At 44.6% G+C, this 21614-nt stretch overlaps 1 protein-coding gene across 1 annotated transcript in view; it reads left to right on the forward strand.

The window, feature by feature from the left end:
- ptprsb (protein tyrosine phosphatase receptor type Sb) overlaps positions 1–21614 on the forward strand; it is a 74389-nt gene that overhangs the window by 14591 nt on the left and 38184 nt on the right. The window contains exons 2-5 of the mRNA XM_076021126.1: positions 2947–3158; positions 6893–7038; positions 8475–8616; positions 16967–17155. Coding sequence (XP_075877241.1) covers positions 3020–3158; positions 6893–7038; positions 8475–8616; positions 16967–17155 — 616 coding nt within the window. The 5' untranslated portion in view covers positions 2947–3019. The remainder of the gene's footprint in view (positions 1–2946; positions 3159–6892; positions 7039–8474; positions 8617–16966; positions 17156–21614) is intronic.

Here is a 21614-nt window from a genome sequence, read left to right on the forward strand (position 1 = left end):
TTCAGCTTTTTATTACTGTAGCAGGTTCCATTTTAAGCTGTGATGGCTGGTTTAGTTGGCCTTTGTATGATGAGAAAAGACTGAATAAAATACAGCAGACAGTTAAAAGTTTTCGTGAAACTAATGAAAGAGAGAGAGAGAGAGAGAAAGAGAGAGAGCGAGAGAGAGAGAGAGATTTGCAGATCACTGTCTCAGCACATGGCACACTACACAAAAGAGACATGACATCGACAAGGACGTCGTCATATATTTTGCAAGGTGTTTACCTTGCACACTGTTAGCCCATGTTTTTGCATATATTTATAAATATATAGTGCTCTAAATAATTTTTTAGAGTTTCAGTTTCAGTTTCAGTTTCAGTGAGATGTTGTGTGATGCTCGCTATCATCTCCGGGCAGTGACACAAGTAGTAGGGCTGGGCGATTTTGGTCAAAAATAAATCCTGATTTTTTTTCTCTGAAAACTCGATTTTCGATTTATTTATTTATTTATTTTTTATTTATTTATTTTTTTTGGGGGGGGCAGAAATCTCGTTAAATATGCTACAAAAACGGGACAAGTGCATGTTGTATGCGAGTCCGGAAAAATAATTTACCAGGTAGTGGTGAGGGCAGCAAACAGAATCACTTCCTGCTGTGGCTAGTGCAGATGCAGTAGGTAGCCAGTTAACAGCTTCTCGAGGGGGGAGGAGGACTACGGTACCCAAGAGGCGCCAACCCGTAAGCATGAAAGAGGAAAATCGATTTTCCGATTTTCCTCTATTTAACATTGTTACGACTAAAAAAAAATCTGATTTTGATTTAAAATCGATTAATCGCACAGCCCTACCTGACAGGACATGTGATCAACAAGCCGCTGATTCATAAACAAAACTCAAAGAACTAGAGACGGATAGAACACGCCAGTACAAACCAGTTTGCATGTGTGTGTGTGTGTGTGTGTGTGAGTGTCGGACAGGTTAACATTGGCTTCTCTCTCCTCCCTCCACCTGCGTTCTGACACATCAGGCAGCACTCAGTAGTACCAGACACAGCCTGAATCTCCACCAGCTGATGGAAGTGAATTATGCCCAGACTTGGGGACCAGCGAGTGTGTGTGTTTGTGATTCTGGACGGAAGAGAAAGCAAAATACCAACAGAGACCCCCTCCCTTCCCCTATGACAAGGGATTAACGGGAGAGGGGGTGCATCTATTAAAGCCGCACTTTGGGATACATTTGCTGTTATTGAATTTTGCTATATTCCTTACTGACCCTCCAATCCTCTTTGTTTAAGTGTTTTCCATTACTGTGGCATTGCTCTTGGTGTATTATTGCTATGAACACTTTTGTGTGCCAACCAGAACAGTGAAACGCAGAGCGCTAAGAAGGAATTAGGCCACAGCTAAAGTGAAATGAAATTATTAGGACGGCTGAGAGAGAGGGAGAGAGAGAGAGAGAGCGAGAGAGAGAGAGAGAGAGGGAGAGTAAAAAAAACACTCTTAAAAACGTATCATTGGTGCTCATTTCACGGCTGACTAGAAAAGGAGACTTATTAAAACGAAAGCAGTTAAAAAAAAAAAAAACTATTTCAGTCCCCCTTTTCTTGTCTTAGTTGTTGCGCAGTGGCTCTATTGTTCTGGTATTAGTTCAGTCAGCGCCGGCCTGCTTGAGCTGCTAATCCCAAGTCAGAAGTGCTCAGGCTAAATCAAAAGACCTAATCCTGCATTAGCATGAATTTGTCTTTAATTTTCTTCATGAGGATGTGCGCTCTGCATCCCCTATAGATGAATTGCGCACCGCAGCCTTTACCCCCATCTTCCCACCTCATGGGAATGGTGCACTGACATTTTCCCGTCCTTCCCAAATGCAGAACGGTGAATCAGACATTGAGGAAATGTGCCTTTTATATATCTATTTCTATATATCTATATATCTATATATCTATATATAGATATATAGATATAGATATATATATACATATATATTATATACATATTGTGACGTTGGCGTGTTCGTCAAGAACCAGGCGTTGTTGTGGGTTTGACAGCTGCTTTATTTATAGCTCCGAACTTGGTTCCGGAGACCAGACATGTCCCTCACTCCACTTCCTCTAGAACTCCCTCCAAACCGTGTGCCCGTCCCTTTTCCCAGGAACCCCTCTGCACCTCCTTAAAGGGACCCCAATGACAGTAACACATGCTGACACGCTTCAAGGGTCGGCGGACCGGAATGTGGAGGCAGGAAACGCAAAAATGTTAGCGAACTTTTACTGGCACAACTCCGAGTCAACTTTAGCATGGACCTTTTCAGGCTTTGTGTTCTAAAGTTACTCGAAGCAAACGTTGAACTCTGTCGTGTATCCACACCGTCTTTTTAAGAGCGATCTTTCTTTCTGTTCTGGTGCGCTTCAGGCTTTCTCCTTCTTCTTCTTCCACCTTCAAGGAATAAACTTGCGGCGCCACACCAGGCCGGGCATAGGTACTACATCATTATCAGTTGTTTCCAACCGCGTATCCGTGTAAACGGGATTTATTTTTATTTTATTTATCTATTTATTTATTGATTGATTTGTTTTATTACAGCTCCGTGTAAATGCATTTTTTTTTTCAAGTGCGGTTTCAAATATATGCAGTTAAAAAAAAAATAATCCCAAAACATGGGGTTGAATTGTTTTATATTTTTTATAGTCACTTTTATCGTTATCGCAATAAATGCCAGAAATTATTGTGATAAAACTTTTGGTCCATATCGCCCATCTCTAGCCGTAAGTTTCTAATGTTTATATTTGTGAGCGCACTTCTTTAACACCTGAGTCGGGGGTGTGTGTGTCACTGTGGGGTGTAGCCACAACGCTATTTAATGACATTCACCTGTGCGCCTTGAACAGGCCCTCGTATATATAGATATATATAGATGAGTATGTGTTTAGCTGACCTTCCCACCTGTTTGTGTGTGTTTTTCTGCAGAGTGCCTAGCCCTGCTGAGTGAAGCTCTACTCCCGTTCTCCATCGTCTCCAGCCAAACAGCCGACCTTGTGCCATGACTGTGCTCAGGTCAATTGGAGGTCTTACCCAGCCCAGGAGGCCCGTCTTGGGGCTCCGCCTTAGCTCCTCCCCTCTGTGTCTGCTCATCATGATCCTTCTCACCAGCCCATGGAGCGCCCTGTGTGGACCACCAGGTAAGCATCAATGAAGTCCAGCAACCTGCCTTTTCAGTGGAAGAATTAGCTCATTAGCTCAAGAATGCCAATTGGTTGCCTGTTGGTAATAGAATGTTTGCTTTTTAGAGTAGCATTTTTTTTTCCATTCATATAAATAATACCTGGTAACATCTGCAGGCACATCTATATGTGTCTGCGTGCATGTGTGTGGGTGAGTGAAACTAGGGCTCTTAGTGTCTCATCAATGGACAGTGGCTTTGTTAATGTGTTATGATAAGCCGGGAGGTCCCATCAGCATGTTCCTCATCATCTCCTGATTACAACATTTCCACTGATTTCCTGCCTCGGTGGTCAACTGTCTCTCTTGTACCCACACACATGCACACACACACACACACACACACACAGAGGGACTCACACTCTCACATGCATATGTTTGACGCGGACTCAATCGGATGTCACTGATAATGCAATTGTTTTCTTGTTTCCTGTTTGCTAAATCTTCAATTTGAAGCCTCTGTGTTGCGACGATACCAGTGATCATATTGGTAGTATTTTTTATAGACTTAATAAACGGGGTGTGGAGTTATGCAACGCAGGCTTATTTCAGATGAAAATGTTGTGGGATGGAAGAGTTCTGCCTGTGGACCACCTACAGTGAGTCTCTGCAGAACAAATACCGCTGTGAAGCAGGCCTCGCTCTCCCCCTCAGCTCCGCAAGCTTCCGCTACAAAGAGCAGGAGGGCTGCATTGCAAAACTTTTAAATTAGAATTGAGGAACGCAGAGATAGTTTCTAGTCAAACTCTCCTAAAAATACATATTATGCCAAACTTTTACTAATTGCCGACGAGAACTCAAATTCCTCCTTGTTTCTCCAATGTAGCCCATTCATTGTTAATGACTTTTGCAGAAAGTGTGGGTGTCCTAGATTGTGGAACTGTTGTCTAACAGTGAAGTTGAGTGCAAACACGCCGACATGCCAATTTTGTAATTACCCAAAGGCAATTACGTATCTCTTAATGTCTTTACTTAGGGGGGCCACTAAAAAACAAAAACGAAAAAAAAAAAGAAGAGTAATCTGTCTTCTTTACCTGAATAAACGGTGGATTTCATTCAGTTAAATGTTTTTGCATAACTGAAGGGGAAACCTTGTTGACATTTGTTCATGTCAACAGGAATACTAACTTTAATTACATTGTTTTAGTACAGATTTCCAATTCTTAGATCTGCCCATTAATCATCTATTGAAAGAGTTTTTTCCTTCCTGGGTCTTTAAAACATCTTTGCATTTGTGTCACAAAATAAATTTTCGCTCTACACACTCACGACAGACCTGGCAGCAAAGGCACACAAACAGCCAGAGATGAATTATTAAAAGTGGCTCCAAGGCTTGTCAGACCACAGCTGGTTGCTCTTCAAACCAGTGCCAAAGAGCGTTTCCACGAGGAGGAAGGTGATGCAACATTAACTCAGGGGCGACACTCATTTTGCGCCATGACACATATTTCTAAGTTCAAGATTCCAAATTGCGCCCATTTTCATCTCTTTACATTTCATGCCACACTCTGATGGAGCCGCCTCACATGACTGTAAACAGTAAACGTATTTCCACACGTTTATTTTGGCATCCTGGAAACTTTTGGAAAAGCCTTGTTAATATCGGTAATCCATTATTACCTTGTTGCTATTGATTTATCGATCCATTTTCAATACCCTCTTCATCCTGAACTCAGGGTTGAGGGGTGTTGTTGTTATTGATCAATCAAAAAAAAAAAATATTTAGCTCTGTGTTTACAGTCCTGCTTTGTTGGACCACTCTCATGTTTAGAGGAAGCCAAGAGAATGGAAGCAACACCTGACTGGGGGTGTTTTGTTAATTACCTGGGAGGGGCTTCTCAGATCTTCAGAGTTCATTGTCAGGCTGGACACACAAGCTGCTCTTCGAGAGGAGAATATTTTAATATTGCAGAGCCTGGGAGCTGTGGGACCTTACACAGTGAAATTATAAAATCTAACCCTTCCTTTATAAAAGGCTCTCCAGTCAGTTACACTCAAATGCTCCAGGTGAGATTAAAGACGGTTCATCGATATCGCCATTAGTGTTGGTGGCGCATCACCATTGAAAAGACAGCTCCTCGCTGGGCCTGTGTTTGCCACGCAGCTGTGTAGGGACTGTTCCATCATGACAAATCTATGTTCTGTGTGAATCCAGCCGGATTCTGTGCCTCGCAGGGTTTTCCCAGGCTTTCAAAAGAGGCTTAGGCGGTAACGCGGCCAGTGGGCTTGTTTTTTTTTTCTTTTTTTGCGAGGATTGGTGCTGAAGCGCATTTAAGAGAACACAGCATTTAGACTCAACATAAAGCCAGTGAAACCCGTGTAGTAACAGGAGTCCTAAGACGCACACCAAATTCATTTGTAATCCTGTAGTCAAGAGAGAAAGTACTCGACTGTGGCGTTTTTCACACGGCTGGTCTCATTCTCACATTGTCGGCAGGGTAAAAGGGCAATTTTCTCAGTACTCTGGGCCTCCAATTTTCTTTTTTTTTAGCAAGAAATCCTCAGCTCTTCACTCCTGAAATGGCGGGCATACATTTCCTGTGACTGATTCGGCTGAGGCTCCTGCTCCCTCCTGTCGGGGATTATAACCAGTAGAAGTAAAACTGCTTTATTTCTGACATTTAGACTGGGTTTTCTCGGGGCAGCCACGCAGTGGGGGAGTCACCCAAGCATTTTTCTCTTTTTCTTTTTTCCGGATGCGGCAATATTTCAGCAGCTGACAAGACAGTGTAAGAGGAACCGGAAAACTCTGCCTGGCTGCTATCCAGCCGGAGCAGAGAGACGTTCAGAGTCAGTCAGTGGTCATTCCCCGTGCCATTTTTATTTCCTCTCTCTTGGTCTGTCGTCGGGACACAAGTGAATCGACACAGCGGGATCTCGCCCACCCTGACTCAGGGGGAGTGGGAGGAGGGATCCAGGTTGCTATGGTAAGGGTCATCCTGACTTTACGCTGATGGATAGCAGCGATTCTGTAGCTGAGAGCGAGTTAAGCCGGGCACCATGGCAACAACGGGCCACGAACGGATAGCACAGTGCGGGTACACAAAGTGACTTGATTGATCTGACTCAGCCACTGTGGGAAAATAAAGGGTTAGCACTGTTGGCTCAATATCCCACTTGCAAATTGCTGTTTTCTTACAGCAGGCTAAACCCACTCTGAGTACATCATCACTGCTTTTTTGTTTTATAAAAACAAAATGGAAATTTTGGGCGCCACTAATGCCGGCATATTGGCTCATCGGCCCCTCTGTGTGCATTCAACATGTTTGATATTCCTGCATTTAAACAAATGATATGCTGTGAATTTGCACAGCCTGAGTGCCGCCTGCAGTGTGAGGGTAGCCTGCCCTGGAGGAAGCGGAGGGAGAGAGAGGTGTTTCACTCAGGGCCCGGCCACATCTTTTATTTATGACCCACAGGAAGTCCTTCAGCATGTCCTCTAGATGATACCCAGGAAGTGAGCAGGAGCGCCGCCGTCACAGCCGGCCCATCCAGTCACTGACATGGAAATGAGGCGTGGTCAGACAGAAGTGTGTGTGTCTGTGTGTGTGTGTGTGTGTGTGTGCGTGCAGGGGGGGTTGTTGCCGCCGGCCACTTTGGTGTCCCCTGGTTGTGAGGGGTATCAGTTTTCATGGCCCTGCCTTTATCTTTCTTTCCCACCCTCCCCCTTCTTTCTTTCCTCTGTGTCTCCCAGCTTCCCCGAAATTCACAAAGATCCCCACCGACCAGATCGGTGTGTCGGGGGGCGTGGCATCGTTTGTGTGCCAGGCCACTGGCAATCCCAAGCCTGGTGTCTACTGGAACAAGAAGGGCAAGAAGGTCAACTCCCAGCGTATCGAGGTGGTTGTCACAGTGCACAACGGTTCACTCTTGCTTTACACTGCACACGCACTGTAGACATGAAGGCTCAGTGTAAAAGATCCATGTACTGTGAGAAATATAAGACACAACTATGTTTTCAGTTAAGGGGTAAAAATGAACTTCAGTCTTCAGCAGGTCTCCATTCATGACATCAGTTTATGGAGGCCTAGAAAGGCCTAGCAGATGTATCCTACTATGCTACTCATAACTAGTCACGAAACAATCATAAAAAAATATATATATTTCCAATTCAATTTTCCTAAAGTTGTAATTCCAGTATATTTATTTCACACTTAAATTACAAGAACAATATTTACAAATAGACAAACCTCTAAACCTCTAACCACTAAATGTGTCTGCTGGATCATTTTATTTTGATTTCATCGCTGGGCCTTTAAAATACATGTGTAGTGTGTTTTTCAAGTCCATTTAAAAACAATTACAAATATTATTTGTCAACATAGATCTGGTTTTGTATATTTTGGTCTAGTACGGGAGTGGGCAAAGTTTTTGACTGCTGGGCCACAATGGGTTCTAAAATTAGACAGAGGGTCTGGAGCAGGAGCAGATGGATGGAAGGTTTTGGTGACCCACCTCACAGGAAGAAAATATATATCATGGGATATGTAGAAATCATATTCTTTAATGTCAGTTGAAAATGAACCAAAGCAAAGTTACAACAAAAGGTGTCTTTGAAGCCCCACAGTATTTAGATCTTTATTGAAATCACTCTTAAAACACTGAAAAAAATGGATGAAATAAAGATAGTTTACTACTTACTATTAATATACAGTAATGTCTTCAAGTTCGGCGGGCCGGATTAAAAGCTCAATGGGCCGCATATGGCCCCCGGGCCGTAGTTTGCCCATTGTACAATATAACAATACTAGCTTGTTTAATTATCTTCTGTAAAATTGCTTAAAAGCAGACAGTCCAGCTGTCCTCATGTGTAGCACTAGAATCTAATACCATCTGAACTCATGTTGGTGACTTTTCAGTAAATGCAAGTACAAACCCAACCTGCCTCCTGTCCAGTTCACCTGTCTACCACAGTCTTTATGTCAAGCTAACACAAGCTAAAGAGCTTGTGGCTCCTTTCCTTTGATGTAATCTTCCCACTGTTCACTGATTTTAACTGTTTAACCTGCATTCATCCATAATGCTGGTAAGTATCCTCCCTGCTGAAGTTTCCATGTTGCAAGCAGCGGGACCTTTGGCCAATAGGAAAAGGGGCAAGTAAACATGAGGAAATTTCTTTAGGATTAATTCACCAATCATTAAACAACTGTTTAAAAAAAAACCCTGCTAAATTCATTATGATCAGCATTTATTATGAGTTTAACTGTCTTAATATTGCCAGATGTTCACTCTGCTGTGGCTGATTGGTGTCACTGTGTGGTTCTCTGGCTGTCCAGACTGTCGAGTTCGATGATGGAGCCGGCGCTGTGCTGCGGATACAGCCACTCAGAGCTCCGCGAGACGAGAACGTCTACGAGTGTGTGGCACGCAACAGTGTGGGAGAGGTGTCCGTCACGGCAAAGCTGGCCATTATCAGAGGTAGAACTCACACACACACACACACACACACACACACACACCACAGGCGCATTCAAACACTGGCACATCCTGTCTTCATCCTTTATCCACTCGACTGGCGCTTCCCTCCTTTCATGCACACACCTGGGTTGAACCGTCATCTCGGCTTCCCCACGCCATCAGCTGTGGTTGTGACAACGCCGCCGTGCCACACCCTGCCTTTCACTGCAGGCTGCAGCGGACTGTTCTTTTTATAGTCCCCTCTTCAGTGCAGCCGAGCGTGATCTGGCCGCCCAGGACTGGACGGGCCGGCCTAGTGTCGTAGCTACAGGGTGCTCCAGGGTTTTTTTTCTTCCCGCCCTCTGTAATCACAGAGCTTTCTCACCAGGCCTGGGTGCTAATGTGATGCGCGCTGCTCCCTCGAAGGGGAAACTTCTCTAATGTGGCGCGCCAACACGCTACGAACGAAAGTTACGGCATGTGGCTCCGAGCCGGGGATTTGAGTCCTGGCTTTAACCCAGCACAGCAGGGAGGGATGAGGACATAGACGGATTGCTTCTCCGTTCTTTTTAGAACAGGAAGAAAAATCCGAGGATTAGGCCCCGTTTTGGCAGACAACTGTTTCCCTCCAGGGGGGGCGGGAGGAGGACAGCGACGAGGGGACAGGAGGCGAAAAAAAAAGTTCAAGGGGAGGTGAGAGGGAGAGCACGGCACGATGTCGAGGAACACGGAGCAACACGGATGAAATAGTGTGTGGAGGGTGCCGGGGCTGCGTGCACAGGGAGCGGTGAGCGGTGAGCTGGCGGAGCTGTGTGGTGAGCAGAAGGCTGCCAGCCCAGGGAGCAGTCTCCTGTCCATCTGCTAGCCGCTCCGTCATCTCTGCACACACAGCCCCAATCTAAAGCACATTACCACATAAAGTACACCTCCAGGGCAAGCCTGTCACTGTGCCTGCCTGCGTGTGTGTGTGTGTGTGTGTGTGGCTGATCGTGCCTGCTTCTGTTAGTGTAAAAACTCTTCTCCCAGTAAGGCTGTGCACTGTGGTGTAACGCCTCTCGGCCCCCCCACCCCACCCTTGCCCCCTCTGTCCCCTTTGTCCCCTCTGTCACAATAGAATTGGCTTTTCTCAAAGTTGTCAAATTCTGCTGACGCGCACCAAAGCGGACGACTGTGATAAATTAAAAGATGTTTGACCCAAAGGGCGAGAGAAACTCTTTGCCACGTCCTCAAACTACAGTGATGGGTATTTTACTGTGTGAAGCTGGCGATGGGGAACAGATTCATGTATGTCTGTGTTGGGTTGTTGAGGTTCTTGGTCCTCCAGGTCGTCATAGTCTCCAAGGTTAAGCGTGTAATATTTGGAGATTTTGAAGAAGAAACAGCAACATCAAGTGGTTTCATTGTAGATTGCAGCGTCTTTCACTCTCTTTCCCCCTCCTGAAGTTGCCTGTGAGCTACAGTGGCCCGTGCACCCAAACTTGCATACCTAGTCCACTTTCTTCTTTGTTGGTCAATTTGAAGACGCGAGCAGTCACCCTAATTACGAAGCGCGCAGGACAGGAAATGGATCTGTCGGAGTCTTCCTGATTTAATCCCAGTATCACAGCTGGTTTAAGAGAGAAGTGAGACCAAGTCAGACATCAGGAAATGAATATGGACATGCCAATGTATATATATACATATATATATATATATATATATATATATATATATATATATATATATATATATATATATATACATATATATATATATATATATATATATATACATATGTATGTATATATATATATACAGTATATATATATATACATATGTATACATGCATATATATATATATATATTTAATCATTCAATGTTGCAAAATCTTACATACAGTCTTAATTTATTTTTTTCATATTTTTATGAGAGAAAGAGGGACATCAATCCTGCAAGTTCATTCAGAAGATATATAGACATTCTTTTTTTAGCTCAGCCTGACAAAGGCTTGTTAATATTATATTACCCTGTGGACTGAGTACAAAAAAGTTCCACTGAAAACGAGGACGGTAATAGGTTAGAGCAAGTGGGTTCTCAGAATTTAGATGAATGATTTCCAAATACAAAAATTCAAATTAGTTTGAGATGTTATGATGTGATGACTTTTGGGGCCCAATCATTCATCATCAATGACATCATCATCGTCTTGTTGTGTAGTTTAGTCTCCAAATACTGCAGCAAAGGCTGAAGCGTCTCGATAGCTGAGCAGCCCAATGATGAGCCTTCTCATCCCCTGTTGTGTTGGGGATCATGTCGGTCAGTGTATAATGTGTTGCGGACACTAATGGTTGTGTTGTTGACTGTGAGGGGCCTGCGGTTGGCCACAGGATATGGACCGCTGCTCCTAATGGATGGAGATATAGTCTATGGTTTTTTTGAAGATCATCGTTTTTTGCTGTTAACATCATCATCATCATAGTCATCGTTACTTCCCTCCATTGCGTCACCTCTTCCTCCTCTGCTTCTCCTCCTCCTCCGTCTCCTCCTCCTCCTGCTGCTGCTGTCTCTCTTCCTACCTCCTCCCTCCGCTTCTAATTTCTCTCCTCTCCTGTTTTATTCATTCTTTCATTTTCCCGGCCATCCATCGCGGCTGACCCTTGCTGTCTGTGCCGTCACCATCCTCCTCCTTCTCCTCTTCCTCCTCCTCTTTTTCCTCCCCCTCTACCTCCTCTCCTTGCATTTTTACAAGGTCTCTGCACCCACCCCTCCTCCAAAAACAGCCCAACCCCTCTCCACCCGATCTGCTCTTTCCGACGCACACTGCAGCTGTGTTGTTCTGCCTCCAGGAGACGGAGGAGAATCTGCAGCTCTGCATGTCTGAAAACCTCTGGTGGGCGAGGAGAGATTCTCATCTCATCGCAACTACGTATATAAATATATGTACATGTATATATATATATATATATATATAAATATATTTACATGTATGTTTATTTATATGTATATATGTATATATATATATATATATATGTGTGTATATATACTTATATATGTATGTATACATATATAATATATATAATAATATATATAATATATATATATATATATATATATGTATATATATATATATATATATTCTGCACACACGCAATATAGGTGGATGAATGCAAACATATGCGTTCCCTTTGTGTGCGCGCAGATGCATTTTGTTTGTGTGTGTATTTTGTGTAGAGTAATCCTGATTATACTCACTCAGTGTCCCATTTTAGGCGGAAAGGAGGGGAGGGAAGAAGCGAAGGGGGAGAAGAGAGTGAGGGAGGCGGGGCGGGGGGAGAGGGGGTGGTCTGCCACCATGGCATCCTTTAGATGAACAACAGAGTCAGATCTGTGATTCCCCTCGATCACCCCCACCACCGCCCCCCAGCGTCTGCTGCATTGGCAGCCCGGCGGCTTCGGCAGAATTTTGGGCTGGAAACAACCGAGAGCGTCGACTCAGCCTGCAAGAGGATTACGCTCCTTGAGTTGAGAACCGACTCTTTCATCATACACAGCCTTTAAAAAAAATAAACTCCTACCTCCTGTGCCCGTCTTGTAGTTTATTGTCTGTCGCCGCCTGTGTGGTACAGAGACCATATATTTTTTGACTGCATTTTCTGCTACAAAGCAGGTCTCCAGGAGGGTGAGGTGGGAAAACACGCACACATGGATTTTCGTCTGGTATTGATCTACGATGCGGCGCCTGATGCGGCAATGCATTGTGATCTATTATCATAAAGGACTATTAGCATTTAAAGTGCCCCCCCCCCCCCTGTGCTCCTGCAGTCTATACAAGTCAAAGCATTACAGCCTCTGAGGACCGCTGAGCGCCTGCAGATTAAGCCTGAATCAGGCTCGCTGAGAGGCGCCCTTTTATTCAGCTCTCTTTCATACAAGGGGCCGTACCCGCCCGCTGAAATGAACTGAATGATGAATAGGCAACCTGTATTTTCACCCTGGACAAATGGTGGTGTTCTGTCAGGAAGTGACGCGTGTCTCCGTGTGTATTTTTGGCGACAAAAAGAGACAGGCAAAGAAAACCTGGATCCCCGTTTGTTTGTTTATTTGTTTGCATCATATGCGCTTTGTGTGTGTCTGTGTGTGCGCGTACACGCACAAATCGCATGTTTGCCCAGATTCGGTTGGCTCCACTGACTGGTTTTGGGCACCAGGCCTGATTGCCCTTCTGCAAACATAGCCAGGCCAAAAATGACGTTCTCAACCTTTTGATACGCACTAACAGACAAAAACACAAAGCTCCGGAGAACAATGCTGCTCGGGCCCTCGCCAGCATTTTCCCCCCGAAACGCTGTTGACACACATGGCACAATTTTTTTTTTTTTTACTTCCATAGGCTCTTATCACTTTAACCAGGAGATGGAAAATAAGCAGGACTTTTTTGCGCTGCAGTGTTTGTGTTTGATAAATGATTCATTTGGCGAGAAGTGTGATCAAGGCCGTGCCCGCAGTATCTATTTCAAGCAGCCGCTGACTCATCCAGGGGCCAGGCTGAAAACCTGTAGCTGCCTGCTCTCCTCTCCACTGAACTGTACTTTATTGTATAGTGCAACCAACTAATTTAAGTTGTGATCACATTTTTATTCATTTTCACGGAAGCAGGACTTCATTTTGAAAAATAATTTTCTAGATGTATATATATATATATATATATATATATGTATATATATATGTATATATATATATATATATATATATATATATATATATATATACATATACATATACATACATATATACATCTAGATGTATATACATACACACAGTATGTATACACATATATATACATCTATATGCATACTGTATATATACACAAATACACACACACACACACACACATATATATGTATAGCTTATTTTGCTAACTTATTAATATTTTTTTCTGAATGACTGACACTAAGGTAAAGGTCAGAGATGAGCACCTCTTCTCATCCTCTATGAGTCCTGGATATAAAGAAACAAATTACTGTAAAAAAAAAAAAAAAAAAAAAAAATGCTTTTAAAGCAATGGCCAGTTTTAAAGGCTCCACTCAGGCAGAAGAACTCTGCATGCAATTCTTAGAAAAAGAATAGCAAATGAATAATTTATCACACCCCCACCCCCGCCTCCCCCCACCCGCCCTGGTCTCTCAGACCAAGGTCCTCCCACATTTTATACATGCACTGATTGAGACCTGACTGGAATGCAAAGCCTTTTGCACTGACTTACAAATACAGACACACATGCGCACACGCACACACAGGAGAGCACTCAGGTACATGCATAATCCCCGAGCCCGCTGCGGCGGTGTGCTCTAATTAACAGCCATGAAGTCCATGTTGTCCATGTAGTCGTAACCAGGCAGGGCGATAAAAAGACCATCTGAACCCTCTCAGGAGAGCTGGGGGTGGTGGTGGGGGGTGGGGGGTCCTGGACCAGATGTAGGGGCTCCGGCACACTGGCCCCAGTGGGAGTTCGCCTCCTGACCTCGCTATTGATCCGCTTCCTTTCTCTTCCCCCTCCTCCCATCAGTGGCCTTCACCATCAGGCTGATCATTAACGCTGATCAGGTGCTGACGGTGGACGGGCTGTCGAAGCCATCGCCACCTGGGCTCAAAGCTAACAGCACCATCCCCCCTACCATCCAATGGAGCTTGTCTTTATGACTCCACGAACACACACACACACATCGTCTAATTCCCCCTGTCTTCCACGTCTTCCATCAGCAGCAGCGCTTTGACATTCCTGCCTGACGCAGCCTCTCCAAAAGCTGATGACTGTGGAGAGAGAGGAAGGAGCGCCATAGATGTTATCTTCACTCAGCCTCTCATCCCTCGGCACAGAGTGTGCAGAAGTAAAAAAAAAAAGAAAAAAAAGAAAATAGAACAAAAACAGATGGTGCACGTCCGTCGTCCTATGCTTTAGGTAGCAGGGAGCCCACATAGAGGAGAAGTGCATGCGCGCACACACACACACCTATTGGTTTCTGTTTGTCTGCAGATTGTGCCGGCATGTGGCTCTGCCAAGTTCGACTCTTATTTTGTTGACAATCAAGGGAGCTCCTGCAGGTTCTTGATTTATTAGCCAAGGAAATTGCCATGTTGGTAATTGCTTTGCTGCAGCAGCACAATATATATTTATATTTCCCAGGTATGGGGAGGTGTGTGTGTGTATTGTGTGAGAGAGTGAGGGAACGTGCCATAGAGCGACAGAGAGAGCTGGCGGTGTGAGGGCTGGAGGAGGAAGCACTGAGTTCTGATGGAGGCTCAATTACGTGTCTTGGCCATCTGCGCTGTTGCCATCGAGCTGCTTAATCCCATTCAAAAGTGTGTGAGAATGCATGATGTGCTAAATGGAAAAGCAACTGCTTTCCTGTTTTCGCAGATTTTCCAGGACGTGTGCGGGAATTCACACGTTGCACACAACCACCTGCGAAGATGCCGAAGGGATTCGCGGCCATAGAAACAAATATGTGCAGGCGTTACAGGCAACACACACGCTCATACAAACACACACACACGTGCGCGCATAGACACACATGACACGACCACGCGAACCCCATCCCCACCCCCTCACCCTTGCAGACAACCCAGCCCAGCCATAATCAGACGTTTGCCGACACATCCCAGATCAGCCCTCTCTAATCGTTGGTACATTTTAACAATTACTGCTAACAAGTCCTTATTACCCCCAGCGCCCTGCCCGTTCGCTTGATCCCGGCTTCTAATTGCTCACTGCTGTTTCTGAGCAGCTCTCTGCATAGTTATTAGACAGGAATCATTACCACCGTGGAAAACTCGCAGCTCACTGCCACCAAGCACCTGTGTTTGTGAGTTAAGGCTGTTATGCATTACCCGTGTGTGTGTGTGTGTGTGTGTTGTGTGTTCGGGCGAGTGTGCGATGTGTGCTTCGCCACTGAAGGAGCTCCTGCTGACTGGGCGGTATGTTTATGCCCCAGTAGAAAGAGCCTGTCACACACCACACACATCCACACACTTAAGTCCTGCTGTCTTTCTGCCTCGCTAGCTAGCGCTCGGCACCCGGCCTCGTCTGTATCACTGCTTTTAGGCTCCGCAGATGTTTATATGGCAGTGAGGACAGTGGCCCTCACAACTGTGTGTGTGTGTGTGTGTGTGTGAGTGAGTGAGAGTCTTATGTTTCAGCACCAAAGAAGGAAAAGAGGCGATGAATACGCGGCCCCGGCTGAATCTGCCTCTGTGCCGGCCGATAAACCGGTTTGCTTGTGTTTGGAACAAGGTCAGATTGACCGGCCAGAGAAATAACACTGCACGCTTACTTCTTATCGTCCCTGCAGACATTGTGTTTTCAGCCATGCCAGCACTTTTTGTCCCCCACCCCCGGCATTTAGCGCATTTTGCCGGGATGGTCAGCAGTCTTTAACTTTTTGCCGAAAGGAAGGGAAAGTGTTCTTTTAGAAGGTTTCTGGTCCGTGGAAGATGAGTAATGGCCGCCACTGTGTTTTAAGACGCGGCATCATTTGTTTTGTTGACACACAGGTTGCAAAATGAACTTCACGCAAAATGCATCACAGACAACAATTTGAAAAAAAAAGATGGGGATGAAGATTTAATGTAGTGTATCTTATACTGCATAGTTTCAATTACGTCCCTCATTTCTCTGTCAGTTCTCTGTTTATTTCACATTTTTAATCACTTTCCCTCCCTAATCACAAAACTACACACTTACAACTGATCATGAAGCGTCATCACCTCCACCGTTTGGCACCCAGAATCCAAAAACACGCCTATAAAAATTTACAATCTGCTTTTAAAATATTCCAACATTATACTACAAGAAGACTGCGATCGCATTTTAGAAAGTAAAATGTCCTGCGATTTTGAGGCGGATTCTGTAAACCACTGATTTGTAGTATATTTTTAGTATAGTTGCTGCCCTCTTTTTGTTCTGCTGTCCTCTAAAGCACCAATCACACCACAGCAAATTCCTCGTAAGTGTTAAACCTACTTGGCAATAAACGTGTTTCTGATTCTGATTCTGATTCTGATTGTGGGGTTTGCTGTTTTCAGCTCTACTTGTGACTGTTTTGGGTCTTTTCTGAAGTTAAATTAGGGGCATTTTATACATTACACCCATTCTCTGATCGTCTAGCTTTTCATCAGAGATGGTCCAATAAAGATAATATAGTTTTATCTGATTCTTTTTTTTCATAATTACTATTAAAACCCCACAAGCCTCAGATGAACATGATAAAAATTTGGCACGACACATAATACAGAACAGAACAGTCTGCTTTGCTTGATGTCTTGCTTTGAACGTTGTGAATTCTGATCGCTGTTTTTTTTGTTTTGTTTTGCTTTGTTTTGTTTCGTGCTTCAGAGGACCTGCTGCCATTTGGCTTCCCCAGCATCGACATGGGTCCCCAGCTGAAGGTGGTGGAGCGCACGAGGACGGCCACTATGCTGTGCGCCGCCAGCGGCATCCCCGACCCGGAGATCTCCTGGTTCAAGGACTTCCTGCCCGTGGACCCCAGCAGCAGCCAGGGTCGCATCAAACAGCTCCGATCAGGTGAGATAAGATGGCTTTTTGTTTGTTTGTCTGTTTGTTTTGTTTTTGCGTCAGATGATTTTTAATTTGGGAAAAGCTGAACAAAGACACAGCGCATTCTGAGGCTTAGCATTGCTATCAGGTTAAATCCCCGATGCTCTAAATTTGGTGATTATCTTGTTTTAATTAGGTTTGAAGGATTACATGCTCCACTGTGGGTTTATCTACATCCTTTTGGGGAGGGAAACCTTTTAAAAGCCCAATTTCGAAAAAGCGTAATTGTTCTTTCCTTCAGTGGCAATAGTGTGTGTGTGTGTGTGTGTGTGTGTGTGTGTGGAGGGGGGGGGGTCGTTTGAGCAAGATTTTTGATAAATTCCAATAATAAAGGTGCATAGTTTTGGGGTTTTTTTCTTTCTTACTGCCAAACAGCGGAGTGCAGGTGGCAAAATCCCTCTCATGCACTTACTAGGCGTGTTGTCTAACAGGTAAATGAAGTAAATCCACTGGGAAATGTGCACCTAATATAATCAATGCATTTCCCAGCAACGGAACAGTTATCTTTTCCTGCAACTCATAGGGTTTAGTCAATGGAAGCAGATGCACATCAGGTATTGCTGATGCTCCCCTCATCTTTTGACCCTCTCAGCCTGCGACTGTGCTTTTCTTTGCTCGTCCGAGCAGCCAGAATATATTTGTGTGTGTGTGTGTGTATGTGCATGCGTGCGCGTGCACAGTCAGATCAAGGGGCAGATGCAGAGGGATCACTTTGTGCCCTCTAAGACAGTTTGCCCAGCTTTGTTTATGCTCCTTGGTATAGATAATACAGTGTCTCCCAGAGAAGCCAGTCGTGTATTTTTCTCCGCCGTTCATGCTCAAGTTCCCCTCGAGGGGTTGAACGAAAGTGATGGTGAGGCGAAACCATTTTCGTGTAGCTTCATCCATATTCTCTGCGCTCCTCTGCGCCGCTCGCTGCCAAGCACCCGATGTCTTCCCGCTGTCAGCTAATATCCCCTTCACTGATCACCAGTGCCCTCTGTCAACATGAAAGGGTCTCAGACATGCAGCTGATGGCTTTATAATGTGTATCCAGGCGCTGGGTAGACGTCCCAGCCAGGATGTAAACTGTGCCACAGGACACTGGAAGTCGAGCTATAGGAATTTTGTGCTGCATTACACCTAACACCATAACACCTATTATAAACCTCGGAAATAACTCTGTATGAGTGCTAGCGTTGAAAGTAAGCAGAGTTGCACAGCGGGGAACTGTCAACAGCACTGAAAACACAGCTGTAACATTTTTACCTTATCTTTAAGTATAAAAATGCTTTTAATAAACTTTAAAGGTTCCATATCCATGCCTGATCAGTTCATCCCAATAAACTTGAACAAACCTTCCAGAAGACAGTATATTTAGCACTGTGTTTACAGCCTCTCACCATTCCACATGTTTGAGATGAGACAAAAACAAACCGGTCTCAGTGGTATCGGTTCCCCTATGTGACATCTCAAAGTGACGCTTTGCACAACTGTCTGATGTAAGACACACCTTCGAAAGAGTGGAGACCACCAAAGTAAATTAATGACTCCTCTAATTCACTGACAAGATAAATATGCATATTATAGTTGGCCATGTTGGACCTTTAACGCTGCACTTGATTTTAAAAAAATGAGAAAAAAAAAAAAAAAAGGGATTCAGTGGGCGGTTTTAGCGTCTTTTTTTTCGCAGCTGCATGGAGGCAGGTGTGACGCCGTGTAATTACAGAACATAAAAACAGGAGTCATTAACATGCCCTAGAGAGCTGTGGAGGAATAGTTTTGTACATCCCTAATTGCATAGCAAGTAAATGTTTATTATTGATATATAAAAAAGAGGCCTTGGAGCGAAATAACAAATAACCTGTCAAATGCTTTCTGTGCATCTTAAAACTGTGTGTGTGTTTTTTTTTGACTACGCCATATTTAGGGATGCAGCGTACAGTTTACCTTTTTGTTTTGCACGGCTGTCCAAATAATGGAGCTATCCATCACAATAAGTTGCACTTACTCTGCTCTGAGGCTCCTCTTTTCTCACGTCACGCCAAGATGTGACACAAATTCACCGGCACACAACGTTAGGCCACGCATCACATCAGTGAAGCGGCAGCAAGATAAATGGCTCAGTGGGATCCTCGGCAGGCTTTAATAGGATTTCAAATAACCAAAAGCATTGCAGCGCCCCAACAACAAAATGCACTGTATAATGAACCAAAACACTGCAGTGAAATGACTTGGAGGAAATCAATTACACCTGAGCTGGGCAGAAAATAGCAGTGAGATGATGTTATGGATGGAGCCCTTCTTAAAGATCTGTTTAACGGGGGCATCTCAGATTTAGTGGACGGCTGCCAGCTTTTGTTGGAGCGCAGCGTTGCTCCGTCTCCCCTTCCCCTTTTTTCTGTGGGGTCCTTGAAATGTGTGGGTTTTTTTTTTTAAATGGCCCACGAGGGTCAGGATGAAAAATGGCATTGACAGCGACTGCACTCAAATCCTACAAAAGATAACTTTAACCCATTTCACAGCCCACAAGTATCCATCATGCAGGGCCTCCTCCCACTTGTAGCTGTCAGATTTCGGCCACCGGCAGTGGGGAGGCCGACGGCATCAGCGCGCGCCTAAACCTGGGCTCACGCATGCATGCTTTGATGCGTTTCTCAAGGCGGGAGCATATGTCAGTTGGTTTCACTCCTTGCAATGTCTTCATACCCAAACCGAAGCATCTATCTTTTTTTCTTTCTTTTTTTTTCTTCCCCAAACCATCTGCTGCAGCAGTTTGGTCCCAAGCAAGCGAGAATATTGACAAGCTATCCGTCTAGTGCTCACATTTGGGACTGAGGCGTGTTGGAGTTTACTTAAGCACATAAGAGCCACACACTCTAGCAGATGGCGTGCAATATGGACCCTGAGGTTGACTGCTGGGTAATGGATAGACCTGTCCTGGCTTAGAAGTCTGATCTGATCAAAGGTCGTCAAACCATAGCCGTCCTGGTGTGAGGTGCTTTAAGGGAAAGCCAGCGGATGAAACACGCACAGAGGAGCTCAGCTGCTTTAGAAAGATGAAACGGGGATTAACAATATGTGCAATATGCTTTATAACCATTAGATGCCACTCACCCAACATGCTTTGCCTTTAAAAAAAAAAAAAAAAAAAACCACTCCCAGTACCTGGAACGAAGACGGATGACTCAAAAAGTGTGATGTACATCAATGCGAATGTCTGCCACAGAGTGCGGTTATTTCTGGCTCCTTTTAATTGGCTGCCTGAGATCCAGCAGGAAATCTCAGCAACAGCTTTTCAGTCAAAGCAAACAGTGAGATGATTCATGCAAGATGAAGATCCAGGCCTCTTTTTTTTTTAAAGATCTATGAGAGCTGGATTAGAAAATTTGAGAGTGGAGATGTTTAATTATAATTACTGTCATAATTATTTAATTATGCCATTTTTGGCACGACACATCTGTCTCAAGTCAATGTACCTTCTCTAAATGCGACATATAAATTTATTCCTCCTTTTCTTAAAATAAACGCTGCACCATATGGATTTTTCTTGGCTCAGCACATCCCAAAAAAGAACCCTTCCAGCCTGGACCTGAGAGAGTGCGAGGACAGTTTAGTCTGCTAATTTTACTCTGCTTGGCTCTGGGAATCCCACATCCTTGCATGCAGAGTGGGTTGAGCAGTTTGAAGGCTGTTTCCGCTGAATCCAGAGATGGCATCAAGCAAAATGGGTGATTGGCACGCATGGGCTGATGGGAATTGTAGTTTCCACTTCTCTGCGTGGCTTAGAATGTGCTCTAGTTGTTCCGTCGTCCAGGACAAGACTGAGTCATTTGACAACACTGTTACATCCCCATTGAAGACACTGTTCCGTTCACTGTCAGTCCACTGGCCGGCTGCTAATGTAATGTGGAATCCAGTAGCACCGTGTGCTGAAAAGGCTGCCATTATTCGTGACGTCTTTTGTTTCCACGTCCAACAAAAAACAAAAAACAAAGCATGATCCCTTTGCCAGTGTGTGTTTGATAAATGGCTTTTATCGGGTCTTATCTGGCACCGCCTCACCAGCGATGTCTCACCCGGTGGGAGACCTGGAGTCCAGGTGATCGGCTTGACCCACATATCCTGGCACCGTGATGGGGTCGGCGCTATCCGCTGTCATCTGATCGTGCCGCTCCCGCCCACTGCACATAATACGTGGCCCACGATTCGGCAGCGGCTCAATTTTCCAAAGTCGCATCTCATTCTGGGTCAGTCAGCAGCTTCCAGACCACCGCCACCAGCAACTCTGTGCCCCCCCCGATGCACCATCTTCCACATTCTCATTTTTACAGCCTGACTGATAGTGAAATCAGTCAGGCTATTTTTTCCCCCACGTCTCACACATATGTGGATAGATTTCTTTCTTTTTTTTGGGGGGGGGGTTGGTTTTTTAATGCATGTCACA

This window comes from Nelusetta ayraudi, unplaced genomic scaffold (assembly GCF_046127955.1).
Source record: "Nelusetta ayraudi isolate G7.1 ecotype Tasmania unplaced genomic scaffold, CSIRO-AGI_Nayr_v1 ptg000011l, whole genome shotgun sequence".
NCBI classification, from domain to species: domain Eukaryota; kingdom Metazoa; phylum Chordata; class Actinopteri; order Tetraodontiformes; family Monacanthidae; genus Nelusetta; species Nelusetta ayraudi.